Source organism: Danio rerio, chromosome 17 (assembly GCF_052040795.2).
Source record: "Danio rerio strain M-AB ecotype USA chromosome 17, GRCz13ab, whole genome shotgun sequence".
NCBI lineage: Eukaryota > Metazoa > Chordata > Actinopteri > Cypriniformes > Danionidae > Danio > Danio rerio.
In genome coordinates, this window is record NC_141037.1 from 24,110,808 (window position 1) to 24,126,043 (window position 15,236).

The following is a 15,236-nucleotide window of genomic DNA, read 5'->3' on the forward strand; positions in this document are numbered from 1 at the left end:
CTGTCTTGCAGAATATGTCCTTTTTTATGTGTGTGTGTGCCCAATAGTGCATTGACAGTGGTCTTCTCTGTCCTGGAACCGGAAAAAAAAAGTGTATGGTCATCCACCCCCATCTCTGCCCCGGTAGAGGATCAGGCTTCTTTTACACTGCTCTCTAATTAGCTTTTTAGCAGCCAGCGCTACTGTTTGTTGCAGAAAGGTCGTCATCCTGCCTGACTGGCTGCTAGGAGACAAATTGCAGGCGTGGAATAATTAGCAGGGCATAATTACGCAGGCCAGGGCCTTAATTGGGCTGCGTGATGGTTGAAGGTGAATTATGGGCCGTCGTTGTAGCAGTCAAGCAAAAACACACATACGATTTAATGGTGCTCTGCTGAAATGTGAACAGCCTGCTGTACATTTGTTATCCCCGGCTAACGTAAAGAACTGTGATGCAAAAGAGAAAGTTAGTCGGCTTGAGGAAAGTAGCTAAAGTTACGTAGAGCTGTGCTTATAATAATGCCATTGAATAATTGAAGTAGTGAGGGCTGAGATATTTTATATGTCTAAATGTGTAGCAGCTTATATTTTGACCTTTTGACAGTCTGACAAGTTGTATTAATGATTCTACTGCAATAGATTGGGGTGGATTTCACAAATCTCGTCCGGTTATCATACTTCAGCCATCCAAATTTAAAATATTGTACAATAAATATTGTACAATAAAAAATGAAGCTGGCATTTAAGTTATTTTCTGGGTTATAGTAATAAGCAATGAACAATGTCTATATAAAAAATGAGCAATTTTTAATTTTATTTTTTTATAAATAGAGCTATCCAAGCCATCTAGTGAAATAGTATCGCAGAAAAACAATGCCCGATTTTTCCAATATTGTTTAACCCTAATTTATAGTATAGCTTAGGTTTTTGGTTACGTTTAAAAACTCTTATTTAATCGAGGAATTGATATCTCTTTTCTGCTAAATATAACCTGGCATATAGACAATATACTCACTGGCCACTTTATTAGGTACACCTTACTAGTACAGGTTGGATCACTTTGTACTTTTAGAGCTGCCTTAATCCTTCATGGCATAGATTCAACAAAGTACTGAAGATATTCCTCAGAGATTTTATTCATATTGACATGATAGCATCACACAGTTGCTGTAGATTTGTCGGCTGCACATCCATGATTTAAATTTCACGTTCCACAGCATCCTAAAGGTGCTGTATTGGATTGAGATCTGCTGATTATGAAGGCCATTTGAGTAAACACTAGAGATGGTTGTGCGTGAAAGCCTCAGTAGATAAGTTTCTGAAATACTCAGACCAGCTCTTCTATCACCTACACCCATGCCACGTTCAAATTCACTTAAATCACCTTCCTTTGTCATACTGATGGTCAGTTTGAACTGCTGCAGATCGTCTTGACCATGTCTATATGCCTAAATGCATTGAGTTGCTGAGATGTGATTGGCTGATCAGAAATTTTGTTAATAAGCAGTTGTACAGGTGTACCTAATAAAGTGACTAAGTGAATGTGTATACGAATGGTAAATATATACTTGGATGAACATTCATTTCTGTTTGTGAAACATTTTTAATTACATAAATTAATGAGATTTTGTTAAGCAGTAGTAAAAATTAAATTTTTTCACATCAGAGAAGCCATAAAAAATATTTTTTTTTATTAACATATTTTGGGGTCAAAAGTGAGGCAATAATTTTGAATCCTTGTTTATTGTTCTCCTTGTTACATATCAAAATATACAATAGTGTTATGAAATGTTTGTTATTTATTTACTTTTTAATTCTATTAATAAGTGGAGAAAGAAAACAGATTTTTTTTGCTGAAGTTTTTGATGAACAAAATTAAATGGATTTTGTTATATGTAAACATATATATTTATTAATTCTTGGTTTGTGTTTTACAAGAAGTTTGTGCTTTATTTTAAGTGTTGTTTTGTGTTGTTGTGACTTTGCAGCACAGACTTCCAGAAGAATAATCCAGTTCACAAGCTGAATGATGAGGAGCTCCTGGCCTTCACCACGGTAAGACACGTTGTTATTCTCTAACAGGCCGCAGTGCAGTTGACACATCTCTTATCAGCACACACAGTTGTGTTTTCAGGCTGACAGATGGAGGGCATGCAAACAGGTCTCTCTCAATTGCTCACAGTTTAGCACCTATGTGTGTGTTTGCTCTAACAAATGCAAACAAAGGAAATGGTCTGTGGCTTCTGCTGTTGTGCTCCACAAAGATGAAAAGATGTCAATCTCTGGTCATTTCTGCTGCTCTGCTCAAATCTACAATGTATAGTTCTTCTCAAAAGTTGACATGCCCTTCGCAAAATCTCCAAGATGATTATCATTTTTAAATAAGCAAACATGAGGATTAGGAAAAGTTGATCAATTATCTCTCATGCCAAGTGCTGTCGGAATTTTAAATGGAAACCATTGGTTTATTTTTTTATACATTTTTATTATATAATGAATTTGAGAAAATTTTCACAGTATGAATAATAAAGTAATTATTAAATGCAAATCTTTTTTTCTTCTTCTTCAATTTTTTTTATTTAAATTGTATTTATTTTATTTAATATATTATTTATTTAGATTAATTATTTTTTGTATAATACCTTTAAAAGATAATTATGTCTTAAAAAATGCCAAAAAAGTAACAATAAAAAGATAACTACAACTCGAGACACATAGTTAATGTTTTTAATGGCATACGGTAACGTTTAATAAAAATACAGTTCATTGCTAGCTCAAGTTGACTCACGGTGCATTGCTTATGTTAACAAGCACAGTGTTGGAAATTATTAATTCATTAGTAACAGCTGAACTATGATTCATAAATGCTGTATAAGCATTTTACATTGTGTAAATGCATAAACTAACATTCACTACTTGTGTTGTAAAGTGTTATCATAAAAACACATCAAACACAGGCACATACACTTTACTGGACAATCATTGAAAGATATTAAAAACTCTATTTAAGGATCTCCTCGCAGCCTTGAAATACGAGTTACTTATCATTTGAAATGTTCAAACTTTGCCACTTTCCAAGTTTAAGTTTTCACCTATTTGCTATTAAGTTTTAATAATTTAAAAGTCAATTTAGTTTAATTGCTCATTCAATTATATATTTAGGTACAAAACCAAACATGTTTCAGTATATCTCTTACACAGAATAATGTCAGAACATAATAATTTGATATATATATATATATATATATATATATATATATATATATATAAAATTCACTGCATGTTTACATTCTTCCCCATGCTTTTGAAAAATTTCAATTATTTCTTGCAAACAACGTTGTTGATTTATCTGAAAACAACACATTAATTCCAATGTATGTACATGATGAATTCGAATGTACAAAATAGTTTTGCATACATTTTAAGTTATAATTTAGTAGAATGTATGAAAATAATGGACATCCATATCCTTCTATAAGAATGGGCTATTTAAATCCATGAGCTCAGCTGCTTAAGTCTTTTTCTCTCTGACATCTGTATACTATCGAAGATTTGACTTCCAGACTTTGGGATGTCAAAACGAGGGAGATTTATTATTTTGACATGTCTTTATATTTTCAAATGTCGCACTTTTTGACAGCCAGGGTGAGAATGATGGACAGATTGAAAACTGCCCGTTTCCTTTCGGCTCGTTCACTCAAATCTCGCCTTGCAGAGTGCAGAGTGAAAAACCATTCAAAACCTTAAACGTCTTCCTCAGATTTCAGAAAACAGAAAACACACAGAGCTAATGAAGACACTTCTCTGCCAGGAGGCCATATATTGTCTTCCTCGATAATCTTTAAGCCACTTCCTGTTAATTAAATTAGTTCTGTGTTTTAGCTGCTGCCACACACAAACAATCTGAGAAGCTACCCTGAGGGTCACTTCTTTTAATCTGCATCCCACCATTAAGATATGGTTGTTCTTATTAGCGACCCCTCAACTAAAGCCTTGCATATGTTCTGCTTAATCGATATGTGCCGGTGTGCTGCAAATGAAGCCCTGCGGTGGTGATGTGCCTGTAAACGCAGTCATGTGCTATAAACGACACTCTCTACATCTGCCGCTAACATCATTTTTAACCAGAAGCAAATTAGCATACAAAGAGTTTTTAAATCAGCAACCTGTGCCCAACAACAGCCTCAATTATTTAGCATTTGTGGACAGTTGGGAGTGATTAATGTCTGTTACAAATGTTCCAGACAGCAAAATAGAAGTACAAATTAGAGGTGCTATGATGAAGAGATTTTAGCGGATTTTATTTGGGGTGAGTGGGGTTTAGAAGGAGTCCTTGATTGGGATTTCACTCTTTTAGCTATTGTTAGCGTATAATGTTGCTGTGTGAGCATAAACTATATCAGACCCCCTAGTTTTTTGAGATTTTTGTGATCGCTGAATACAACGCAAAATTTACGCAACGCAAAAAAGTAGAATTTTTTTTTCGATCCTGCAAAATTCTTAATTTAAACGCAAATTAATTGCAAAAAAATTGAAATAATCTTGTAACACATTCAATTCCAAACCATATAATCACATTATATTTATTTCAGTTTGCAATGAATTGTTTTAAATGACTTATAGACGTTGCATGTGCACTGCACGTGATGTTCTTGGGTGTTTCTTGAAAAATGAAGTAAAGTCAATGCAAAGATGCGAATTTGTGTGCATTTGACACGCTTCAGACTGCAAAAGAATATGGGAGCATCAACTAACAAATGGAGCAATGGAATAAAAGCAAGCAGCTTATAATGGAGATTGGTTTAAGGATAATGGCTGCTGGACCTAACCGAATTGAAAGACATTATTTGTGGTTTACATGTATGGCTGGATTTATGATGTGTGTCAAATCGATAAATAATTCTTTCCCTACAGTTAACGAGCTAAAATGCTTCCCTGCCATTGACGAGTTTTAAGGAAATCCATGTTTTAGGTGTATTACAGTAGGGGAATCTATAACACATGTCCTGAGAAAGATATATGATGTCAAATGGTCCAGAGAGTGAAATCTGAGAGATAGAAAGCAAGATTGTGGATAAATATAAGAGTAATCAACTTTTCCTCTGGCTTAATCCTTACCGTTTAAGATCTTGTCGTGAATAAAGAAGCTTTATTTTTTTTTGGTTTGTGTTATTATCATTGTGTCAGATTACACACCTAGCGTAGTAGGCTACCTACAGTAATATGGTAAATATGATATAATAAGATGTAATTTTTCTGTTTTATCACAAAATTGTGTGCAAATTTCTGGTAATTACCACCACAAAATCAGTCATTTTCATCGCAAAAAGTCTGTTTTGAGGCCCGTAGCATGTGACTTCTTCATGGGGCATCAGAGTTTTAGTTGACCTGAAACTGCGGAGTAGAATAAAATGTGGAAAATAAATTGTGATTTAAGAAATCAAAACAAACAACATGAAGCAAGAACACAATACAGTTACCCATAAATAAAAACTAGCATTTGAAAATGGCTGACTTGACCGGGATCTTTTTATTGTAATGTAATGTTATTTACTGTTTCTCTTTTTTGAGTCAACCGGGATAATAAAAAAAATATTCTGTTCTGTTCTGTTATGTTGTATTGTATTGTATTGTATTATATTATATTATATTATAAGGATTTCAGTCATTGCGATTTTTATTTTGTTATATATTTTTACTTTTTCTCATTTTATCATGTAGAAAATAAGAAATTTTAGAGCATTTTCAAATGATACTTTTTTCTTTATATATTTCAATACCAGAATGGATTATTATTATTATGTTTATTAGTATTATTATTTTATTTTTATAATTTTTTTATTGTTATTGTTGTGCATGTTCTCCCTGCGTTTGCGTGGGTTTCCTCCGGGTGCTCCATTTCCCCCCACAGTCTAAAGACATGCAGTACAGGTGAATTGAATAAGCTAAATTGTCCATAGTGTATGAGTGTGAATTAGTGTATGGATGTTTCCCAGAGATGGGTTGCAGCTGGAAGGGCATGTGCTGCATAAAAACATATGCTGGATAAGTTTGCGGTTCATTCCACTGTGGCAACCCCAGATTATTAAAGGGACTAAGCAAAAAAAAAAATGAATGAATAATATTGTTGTATAAAAATAACTTAAATTATAAAATGGAAATTTAAGTTAGCAGTTAGCAATTAGTCTAAATGTGTCTGCGACCATTGAACATCTTTAGCTCATTTTCAAGGTTGATGTTTCAGCTTGTCCTCCTCCTCCATCGTTTTCTTCTTTTCTAATTTATACTTGGATAACTGCCCTAACCGTCTTCACAGACTCCCAATCTATTTGCATTCATTAGAAGTTGCCTTTCTGTGGCTCTCGGAGGACCTCGGCTGCTCCGCCTCGGTTCGCCGTTCAAAGCTTGATATCTTTATTTGTACGAGCAATGAAGCGAGTCCTCTACTCTTGTGTTTGACCGTGTACACTCCTCTCCAAAACACTCCCACGTCTTTGAATGAGGTCAGTTCTTTTCATGTGTTTTTGTGTTACGGCCAATTGCAATTTTCCCCAAAGTATTAAGTGACTTTCCTAGACAACTTTAACCTTTTGGAGGACATTTTTTCCCAGCTTTTTTTGACGAACACGTCTCATGGCCACGACGCTCAATGTTGGTGGTCTCTCCTTGAAATGAAACCCTCCTAATCAACACCTTTTCAGATCACAGGGTGTTGAGGAACCCAATTAGGTGTAGTACTGTGAAGTATGGCTCTCCATCTGTGGAAGGTTTGACCACGTCTGACAGCTTTTGGCAAACAATTCAAAGCCAACTCGAAAGTTTCAACACCCACCCCAAAGACGTCTCCGCCAGTCATCAGACATGCCAATCTCAGGCTAGCTGAAGGTACGAGGCTTTGACAGACAGGGTTGAATGGTGCGATGGATTGGAAATGAGCAGTAAAAAGGGAAAAATGTGTCTCTAGACTCTGTCCTAGAGGTTTGTGTCATATTCAGCAAAGCTGTTGGAGTCAAGTCCCTCTGGAAAAATAATCTACACTTCGAGCTGAGAGTTCAAACAGCAGTTTCCTGTGCCTGATGGAGCTCTGCTTTCTGCATGAACCCTACAGTCCATATTTTAAGTGGGTTTGGAAACAGGATTAATGGGGTTGAATTGGTCTGTGAGTCAGTTTGGGATGAGGACATCCTCTGCCTCTAGACGTAATTCAATAAAAATCGCTGTAGTCACCGTAGTTGATGAATTTGTGCTCGTAAACACAAGAATGAGATGAAAGGATAATTATTTGGGTGTTTTTTCTGTGTAGTTGGGGAAATTGAATCATTTCAACTGCGTTGAAAAAGGAAAGGCTTGCCTCATCAAGGATTGTGTTGGTAACAAAAGCTATTATGAAGATAGAAACCATTTCCTATAATAATGTAGAAATAGTTTTTGCATGCAAATGATTATATGCTAACATAAACTTGGCAGATCTTTAATGCATAATTTTATTTATTACTTTTGGAAATGTAAAATTTTGGTAATAAAAGGATAACAAACTAATAATTCTGCCATCATTTACTCACCCTTTACTTTACCCTTTACTCACCCTTTACTCCCACCATTTACTCATCCTTTACTGCCATCATTTACTCACCCTTTACAAACCAGTTTGACTTTCTTTCTTCTGCTGAACACAAAAGAATATATTTTGAGTAAAGCTGGCAACCTGTAATTATTGACTTCCATAATATTTGCGATTTCCTACTGGTCAACTTTCCCCAAAATATTTTTTTTATTGTTACATAATAAAAAAAGCTATAAAGGTTTGGAACCGCTTGATGGTGAGTAAATACTGAGTACATTTTCGTTTTTGGCCAAACTGTCACTTTAATGCAAATTTTATATCATTGTAAATACATTGATTCATGTTGATGAAATTTTTTAACATGTAAATGTTTTATTTTTATTTATGATTCAAATGTTTTATTTTTATCAATAATTTAACAGTATCATCAGTTTACACTTTTGTACATCCTTTTAACTCCCCCTTTCCCCTCCTCTCCCCAACAGCGGCAGTTACAGTAATTACATGTTGCTATAATAGATCCAGTAAATACAGATAAATAACATAAACTCAATAAATAAAAAAGCACACATACAGAAAATAATAACAGTAAAAAAAGCAATAATACATAATAATTATTAATAATAATGCATAAATCACATAAGATAATTACACTTTTACTGTGCGTTTCGTCACAGTGACCTTGTTTTGGTTGTGATTGGGTTTAATGAACATTATTCAGGTTATTATTTAAAAAGTATATAAAGTCGTTAGAGTTTCAGAGTTGTAATAGATTTATCAGTAGCCCGGCTTGTGCTTTCTATCTTTTCTGTACTCTTTGCTATTAAACTTTCTGAAAGCTTCATTTTTAAACCCCTGAGCTGTATAGCATTTCCTATTTAACCTACCTTATAGCACTGGAGCCATCCAAGAATAACCAGCTAGATGGAGCGTAACGAGGGGTGGGGACTATCATTTATATGTCAGGATTATTTATTTTCCTCATCCTCAAAATGAAGTCTTTTGAGGAAAGCCAGGGAAAGGGACGTGTTCAGGGCTGACTTAGCATTTCTGTAGTGAGAACAGCAGGGAATACTTTCATGGCTGAGGCGTTTAACGCTGCAAACACTCTTTCCTCTCATTTAATCATTTTTTGAAGAGTGGGAGGATGATAAAAATGTGAGCCGTCACTCAAAATACACTGACATTCAGACCCTCAAAGCTTGAGGATGTGTTCTTTTTTGTGTGTGCTTCTATGTGTGTGTATCTGAGCAATCATTGGTGTAATTCATTAAACAAATGTCCCGTTGTCCAGTGATTGACTGGTGATGGTGAATTTTTCTGGTTTTAATGATCAAGAGTCATCGATTGACCTCAAATTCTGTTGCACGTACACCGATAATGGTTGTATTGAATGAAATGTTCCTGTTATTGACATGTGAAGTGATAAATCATTTAGGACTTATTTGTCATTTTACATTAGCGTGATCTGTTGGGCATCAATAGGCATTTGCTTCATCTTACACTCTCTCTTCCATACTGACTTTATTGTTTATATGCTTCCAGAAATCAATCCGATGCCACGTTTGGCTGCGTTCCCAGATGCATATTAAGCTCGGTGCTGGATTACACTGTTAATTGGCAAATCAGATTTGAAAAACCTTTTATGTTGACCGTAGCAAAGTCTCAGTTCAGAGGGTGCATCTTTTTGAAGGACGATTGTGTCACATTAGAAAGACAAAAACTGTCCTTATTTGAAAGTACCTTTAAAATGCGGCCTTGAAATGCATCATTTTATTTCTGACAATGATCAAAAATTTTTGAGAATCACTGTAATACATAAATTTGTACAGTACATAAGTGTTCAAACATTACTATTATAAACTGTGTTTGTTTTCAGACAGTTTTGTGTCACTTTAAAAAAGAAATCCATTACAAATGTTGTTAACATTCGTCATTGCTCTGTCTTATTTCTCCCCTAATCCTTCCTGTAAACCCTGCGGTCCTGGCCATGGGAAAAGTAACATCATTCCAATCAAAATCTCCCCTCATAAGTGCCAAGCTTGGTTTGGTTTCAAAGAGCTCATCATCTGAAGTGGATCATGAGGGTTTTGAGGTCGTTCTGGTGTGATCTCTTTGCTTTATGAGGTCATGTGTAGCATCTCTACTGCATGATATAAAAAAAGTGATTTTTATTGAAAAATGCTGTTAAAATGCTACTGTAAAAATGCTACAACAAAAATCCATAAAAAGCTGGTTAAAAGTATTTTCCTATGGTAAATAACCATAAATTGACATTTCCAGAATTCCATGTTTGACGATTCACTTTGTTTTTGGTTGAATTTACTGGATTTCCTTTGTTTATCTCAGCTGTCAGTTAATGATATATGATAGTTTAATTTTAAAATACTGTAGCAACATTTTTACAATTAAGTTAAAGTTCTTGTAACCACAACTGACATTTTTAAATGGTGAAATTAGTAAAAAATAAATGCATAAAGTAACATCAGGACTAAACACCTACAGCACGCACCCTTATGCAATTCGGATTGACGGATACAAACAGCACAGAGGTCTGTTTACTAAACATAAAGACATGGAGATGCAAGCATTGTTCCAATCCTTAGTTTTGATAAATAGATCAATATCATGTTTGTGTTGGTATAATGAAAAATTAAGTTATGGGAAATAAAAAAAAAGAAATCACTAGAAAAAATCAGTTGAGATAATAGTTAATTGTGAACTGAGAATGTGAGCGATGTTGAAAATAGAATACGTTTAGATGAAACCTAGAAACCTAGAAAAAAGTTGAGTGAACTAGACAAATGAACTTGAGATAGCTTAAGAACTAAGAAAGAACTAGAAAATTAAGTTGAGGTAACTTGTAACTTAAAAATGTTTTAAAAAACATTTAAAAAACTAATTTGAAAAAAAATATAAATTAATTTAAAAGGAAATTAAATGAGAGAGAAAAAAAATATATATATATATTTTTAATATATATATATATATTTTTAATATATATATATATATATATATATATATATATATATATATATATATATATATATATATATATATATATATTTTTTATATATATATATATATATATATATATATATATATATATATATATATATATATATATATATATATATATATATATATTTTTTTTTTTTGAGGTTCAAAATGTAGATTTAGCAATAATTAAATCAGGTTTTGGGAATTACAAAATGATGTTTTAATTAACTTGCAGAGGAAACTAATACAAATGTCAGTTGTAAGAGTCAGTTGAGAAATGTCACCTGAACACAGGAAGTGTCACCTTCCTGCGTTTCAGAGAAAGAAAACATTTATTTGGAGCCAGATTTAATTGGAGATTTAGAACTGAGATGCCCAAACTAGGGCCCGCAGGCCAAAGCTGGCCCATGGTAACCTTTAATTTGGCCTGCCATCCCATATGATAAAGGTTTAGAGATTGTATTTTTAAATTTAATGTAACTTTTTAATGTTTATTTTTTTAATGTCAAGCTAAAAAAAAAACTATCAGAAATTAAACATTTCCATTTAAATGGTGTAAATGAACCAGATTTTGTTTAAAATATACATATGACAGATAGAAGGTAATGCAGAGACTTTGGTGAGTGAATCAAGGCAACATTCTTCTTGACTAGCGTATTCAGCATTGAACTCCACTGTGTTATAATTGTGATTTTGTATTTATAGGAAGTTCGAATTAAAAAAAGTATACTGCAATTTAAAGTTAATACAATTAAAAGTAATGTTTTCTATTTATTTTTTAATATTATAAAAAAATAATATGAATTATGAAAATGGCATGTGTATCTTCGGCAATGATATTTGGTTTTTGGCCCTTCATATGAAATGGTTTCATACTTTCATGTTTACAGCTTTAGTTCGCTAAACATATTTTAAATAAATATGTCTTTCACTGTAAAGTTAGCTGCCAAGTTACCCAGATACGTTGTAGAAAATGGCCAATCTATTTTGTCACTGAAAATATTGCATCATTTATAATAGCTCAGTATGGCTTAATATCCAGGCAGCTCCAAAATGTATGAAAGTAAAGTGCTACTGTACATTTTCCTCCAGCACAATCCCCTTTCCTTCAGCATAGATGTTAACTGAAAAGATAAATAGTTTTATCTCTCACTGTAGTAAATTTTACAGGTTTATATTTTTTAACAATGCAGCTGCTGCCTAAATGAAGCTCAGCGCTTGGCAAAGTCACCCGAGCAGTTTGTGTCAGTATTTCCTGCATTTTTTTTTTCAGAATGTGTTGACCACCAGGGTGTGGCATTTAAGCTTAAATCAGCGATGTAGTTTTCGATGATCATTGAACCCCCATCAGGGATCTCCATTCCTCCCACATCAGGTCAGAGTCAGGATGGTGTTATGCATGTAATGTGAGCTTGTGTTTGTTTGGTTGGATCGGGTCGTTTCCTCGCAGTGTCACCCATGAGGCTGATACTTTGTGTTGATCTCACCAATGATCTCTGGCCAAGGGCAGTGCACTACGGCTATGCTGTGTGCCTGAACCCAGTGCAGTCGAGTGTGAACGCTTGGGCTTTTCCAGGGCAGTGTGTCCTGTTCCTGTCAGACCCCAGTGAAACACCTGCAGTTGAACTCATCAATCTTTTGTTCACAGACATGGGCGTCTCCATTGGGCAATGCCAGTTCTGCACATCTTGCAAATATTTCAGTCAACAGTGCTTAATTTGAGCCTGGATATGGGATAGTCCTGTCTCATGAAGGCTGTTCATGATGTCATTTTTTTAATGTGGGTGTTTTTTTTAAATCTTTGGGCAGTTTTAATGTCTCCAAAGGTTGTAGTTATTAAGGGATATTTATCAGGGGTTGTACTTTTTATTTTCATAAAAAGACCATGTTAACTTTTTGCATCACATACTTTAATTTTATTACGGGTTTTTCAGCCGTGGAAGTCCTCAGTTGGGTTATGCTAAAGCAACCAGATAATTTCTTTGCATACTTATTTGCTCACTCAGCAATTGGGAAAAAAAAAAAAAAACTATTCCACAACAGTGTTTTAATAATGCTTGATTTTAATTTTGATGTGAAAATGTTGTTTTAGTATCGACACAGTCCCAGACTCAAACAAAATAGCTGGATTAATCGAACATATTAAAAATGATTTGTTGAGACTATAATATGAACAATTTTAGTAATTAATCTGTATTTACTAACATTAGTTAACAAATATTAGTAACATGCGGTAGCAATTAAAAAGTACTAAAGAAGTTAATCAATTTCAGCTTTTACTAATACATTATACATTATAAGTTCATTATTTAAAATACATTAGACACCAAACAGTCATAATTAAAGTCAACTAAAATATGCAAACGTATAAACATGAATATATACATAAATTAAAAATGATTAACACTTATGTATTAACACATAATACAGATAAGTATAAATACTGTAAAACATTTTTTATCATTGCTAATTGATGTTAATGTTAACTAATAGAACCTTTTTGTAAGGTATTACATATATACAGTGGTGGAAAGAGTACTGAAAAAGCATACTTAAGTAAAAGTACCATTACTTGCCTAAAAATGTAGTGCGAGTAAAAGTACCTGTTGTAAATATTACTCAAAGTAGGAGTAAAAAGTAGCCCTTTTAAAAGTACTCGTGAGTAGTGAGTATTATGCTGTTAAAAGTTGATACATTAACATGTAATTTGTGGATGTGTGTGTGTGTGTGTAAGCCTAACATTCTGTAGTGCATTTAGTTATTGCCCTGCAGGCACACAATGTCATAAGATGTTAATATTAGGTTAGATTTAGGTTGTAATGTCCTTTGACCAAAATTCAATGTCTAGCCAGCATTTAAAGACAACACTATTTTGATATCCAATAATGATATCAAATAATGTTGATATTTGGTTAATTTTAGGTTGTTAGAAAGTGACCAAAATCCAATGTCGAGCCAACATCTTAAACTGACATCCTATTGATGTCAAATACTGACATTTATTCATCAGTTATGGCAACCAAAATTCAACGTCTGATAGATGTCATGGTGGCAACGTCAAGCTGCAACATCATTAGACAATGATATTTGGTTGGTTTTAGGTTGGACATTGGACAGTGACATCGGCCTGACGTTCAGTTCTGATGTAACCCCGATTTTCATTTCTAAACAAAATGCAGCGTCTCCACAACATTAGGGTACAATTTCAATCTGACGGCATGTTGACGTCTTGTGCCTGCTGGGTGTTTAAGGCCATTTCGGTCATCATACAGTAAACATCCAACATCTCATCAGTGACATGCATTTAAACCAGGGGTGCCCATACTCTGTCTTAGAGGGCCGGTGTCCTGCAAAGTTTAGTTCCAATCCCAATTAGACCCACCTGGGCTAGCTAATCAATCTCATATTAGGCTTTATAGAAACATCCGTGCAGGTGTGTTAAGGCAAGTTGGAGCTGAAATCTAAAGGACATCGACCCTCCAGGACTTTGGCTGTTTCTCAATATGCGTTCTTCAGCGGTCTTGCATCCTCGTGTTCTCGTGTAACATCATCATCATCTGCCAAAGTTCAGTTCCAATACTCGAGACCGCAAGAACAGAGGATGCATGAAACTTCCCGGATGTGATCTTGATATCGAGGACGCACCAATGCAGACTTGAGCACAGAACTAGCTCAGGATGTCCCAGAAGTCATTGCGACTGAGGTGGGAAGCGCAGCATTTTATCTTGATTTATTATTAAAGTTCAGAGATTTAACTTATTTACCTCAGGAGTTTCCGTAAATGAAACAGTGAAGGTAAACATTACTATGGACATCTTAATAAAGGAATAAACACATTAAGGGTTTTTGTTTGCTGAAATTCATATTAAAATCAGTTTTATTTATATTGTAAAGAGTATATTGATAATGTTTTTATGCACAGTATATATTTTTAAAAGGGGCGGGGGGACAAATCTTTGTATGAATGCTGTAATGTTTAAATAATTTCCATTTAAAACACGTGAAGGTCACGTGACCATCAGGAAGAACGCAGCATCTTATTTCTCAAAGAACGCATTCTTTTCCCTCGTGGTCTCCCGAGTTGTTTCTTCCAAGACAACTGGCAAGACCGGTCTCCACAAGAACGCAAGTCCGTTCTCTTCGTTCTTGGAATTAAGAAACAGCCTGTGTTTGGGCATCCCTGATCTAAACAGTCTCTGGGTCAATGCATGTAAAGATTTTGAACATCTTGGACACTTAAGGCTCAAGGAAAGTAGTGAGAGTAAAAGTACGGATACTGCACTAAAAATGTACTCAAGTGAGAGTAAAAGTACACATTTTTAAAACTACTCAGTAAATTACAATTCCTTAGAAAAAGTAAGTAATTACAGTAATTTAAGTATTTGTAATTAGTTAATTAGTTACACCACTGTATATATATATATATATATATATATATATAATGTCATTGCACCAAAAAAAAAAACTTAAAGTTTTTTTTAATTTATATACATAATAATATAATTTGACCAAAAATAAATCTGTTACTGTGGAGTGATTTTACATTGTCAGTACGAAGCTTAGGATGAAATGACCTGATGTGTAGGAGTGTGGGAATTTCAATGTTTCTTATTTTCAAAAATACATTCACTGATCATAATGTCCATTCCTGATGTCATTTTCTAAATTATGCATTTGAGAATTGTTTGTAGTG

General features: G+C 34.0%; 1 protein-coding gene across 3 annotated transcripts in view; it reads left to right on the forward strand.

The window, feature by feature from the left end:
• Nucleotides 1–15,236, forward strand: part of ttc27 (tetratricopeptide repeat domain 27) — a 149,722-nt gene that overhangs the window by 47,955 nt on the left and 86,531 nt on the right. For all 3 annotated transcript variants that reach the window (XR_015512452.1, NM_173285.3, XM_087288598.1), the window contains exon 9: nt 1,968–2,034. Coding sequence is in view for 2 of the 3 variants with exons in the window: in NM_173285.3 (NP_775392.3) it covers nt 1,968–2,034 (67 nt within the window). In the remaining variant the exon portion in view is untranslated. The remainder of the gene's footprint in view (nt 1–1,967; nt 2,035–15,236) is intronic.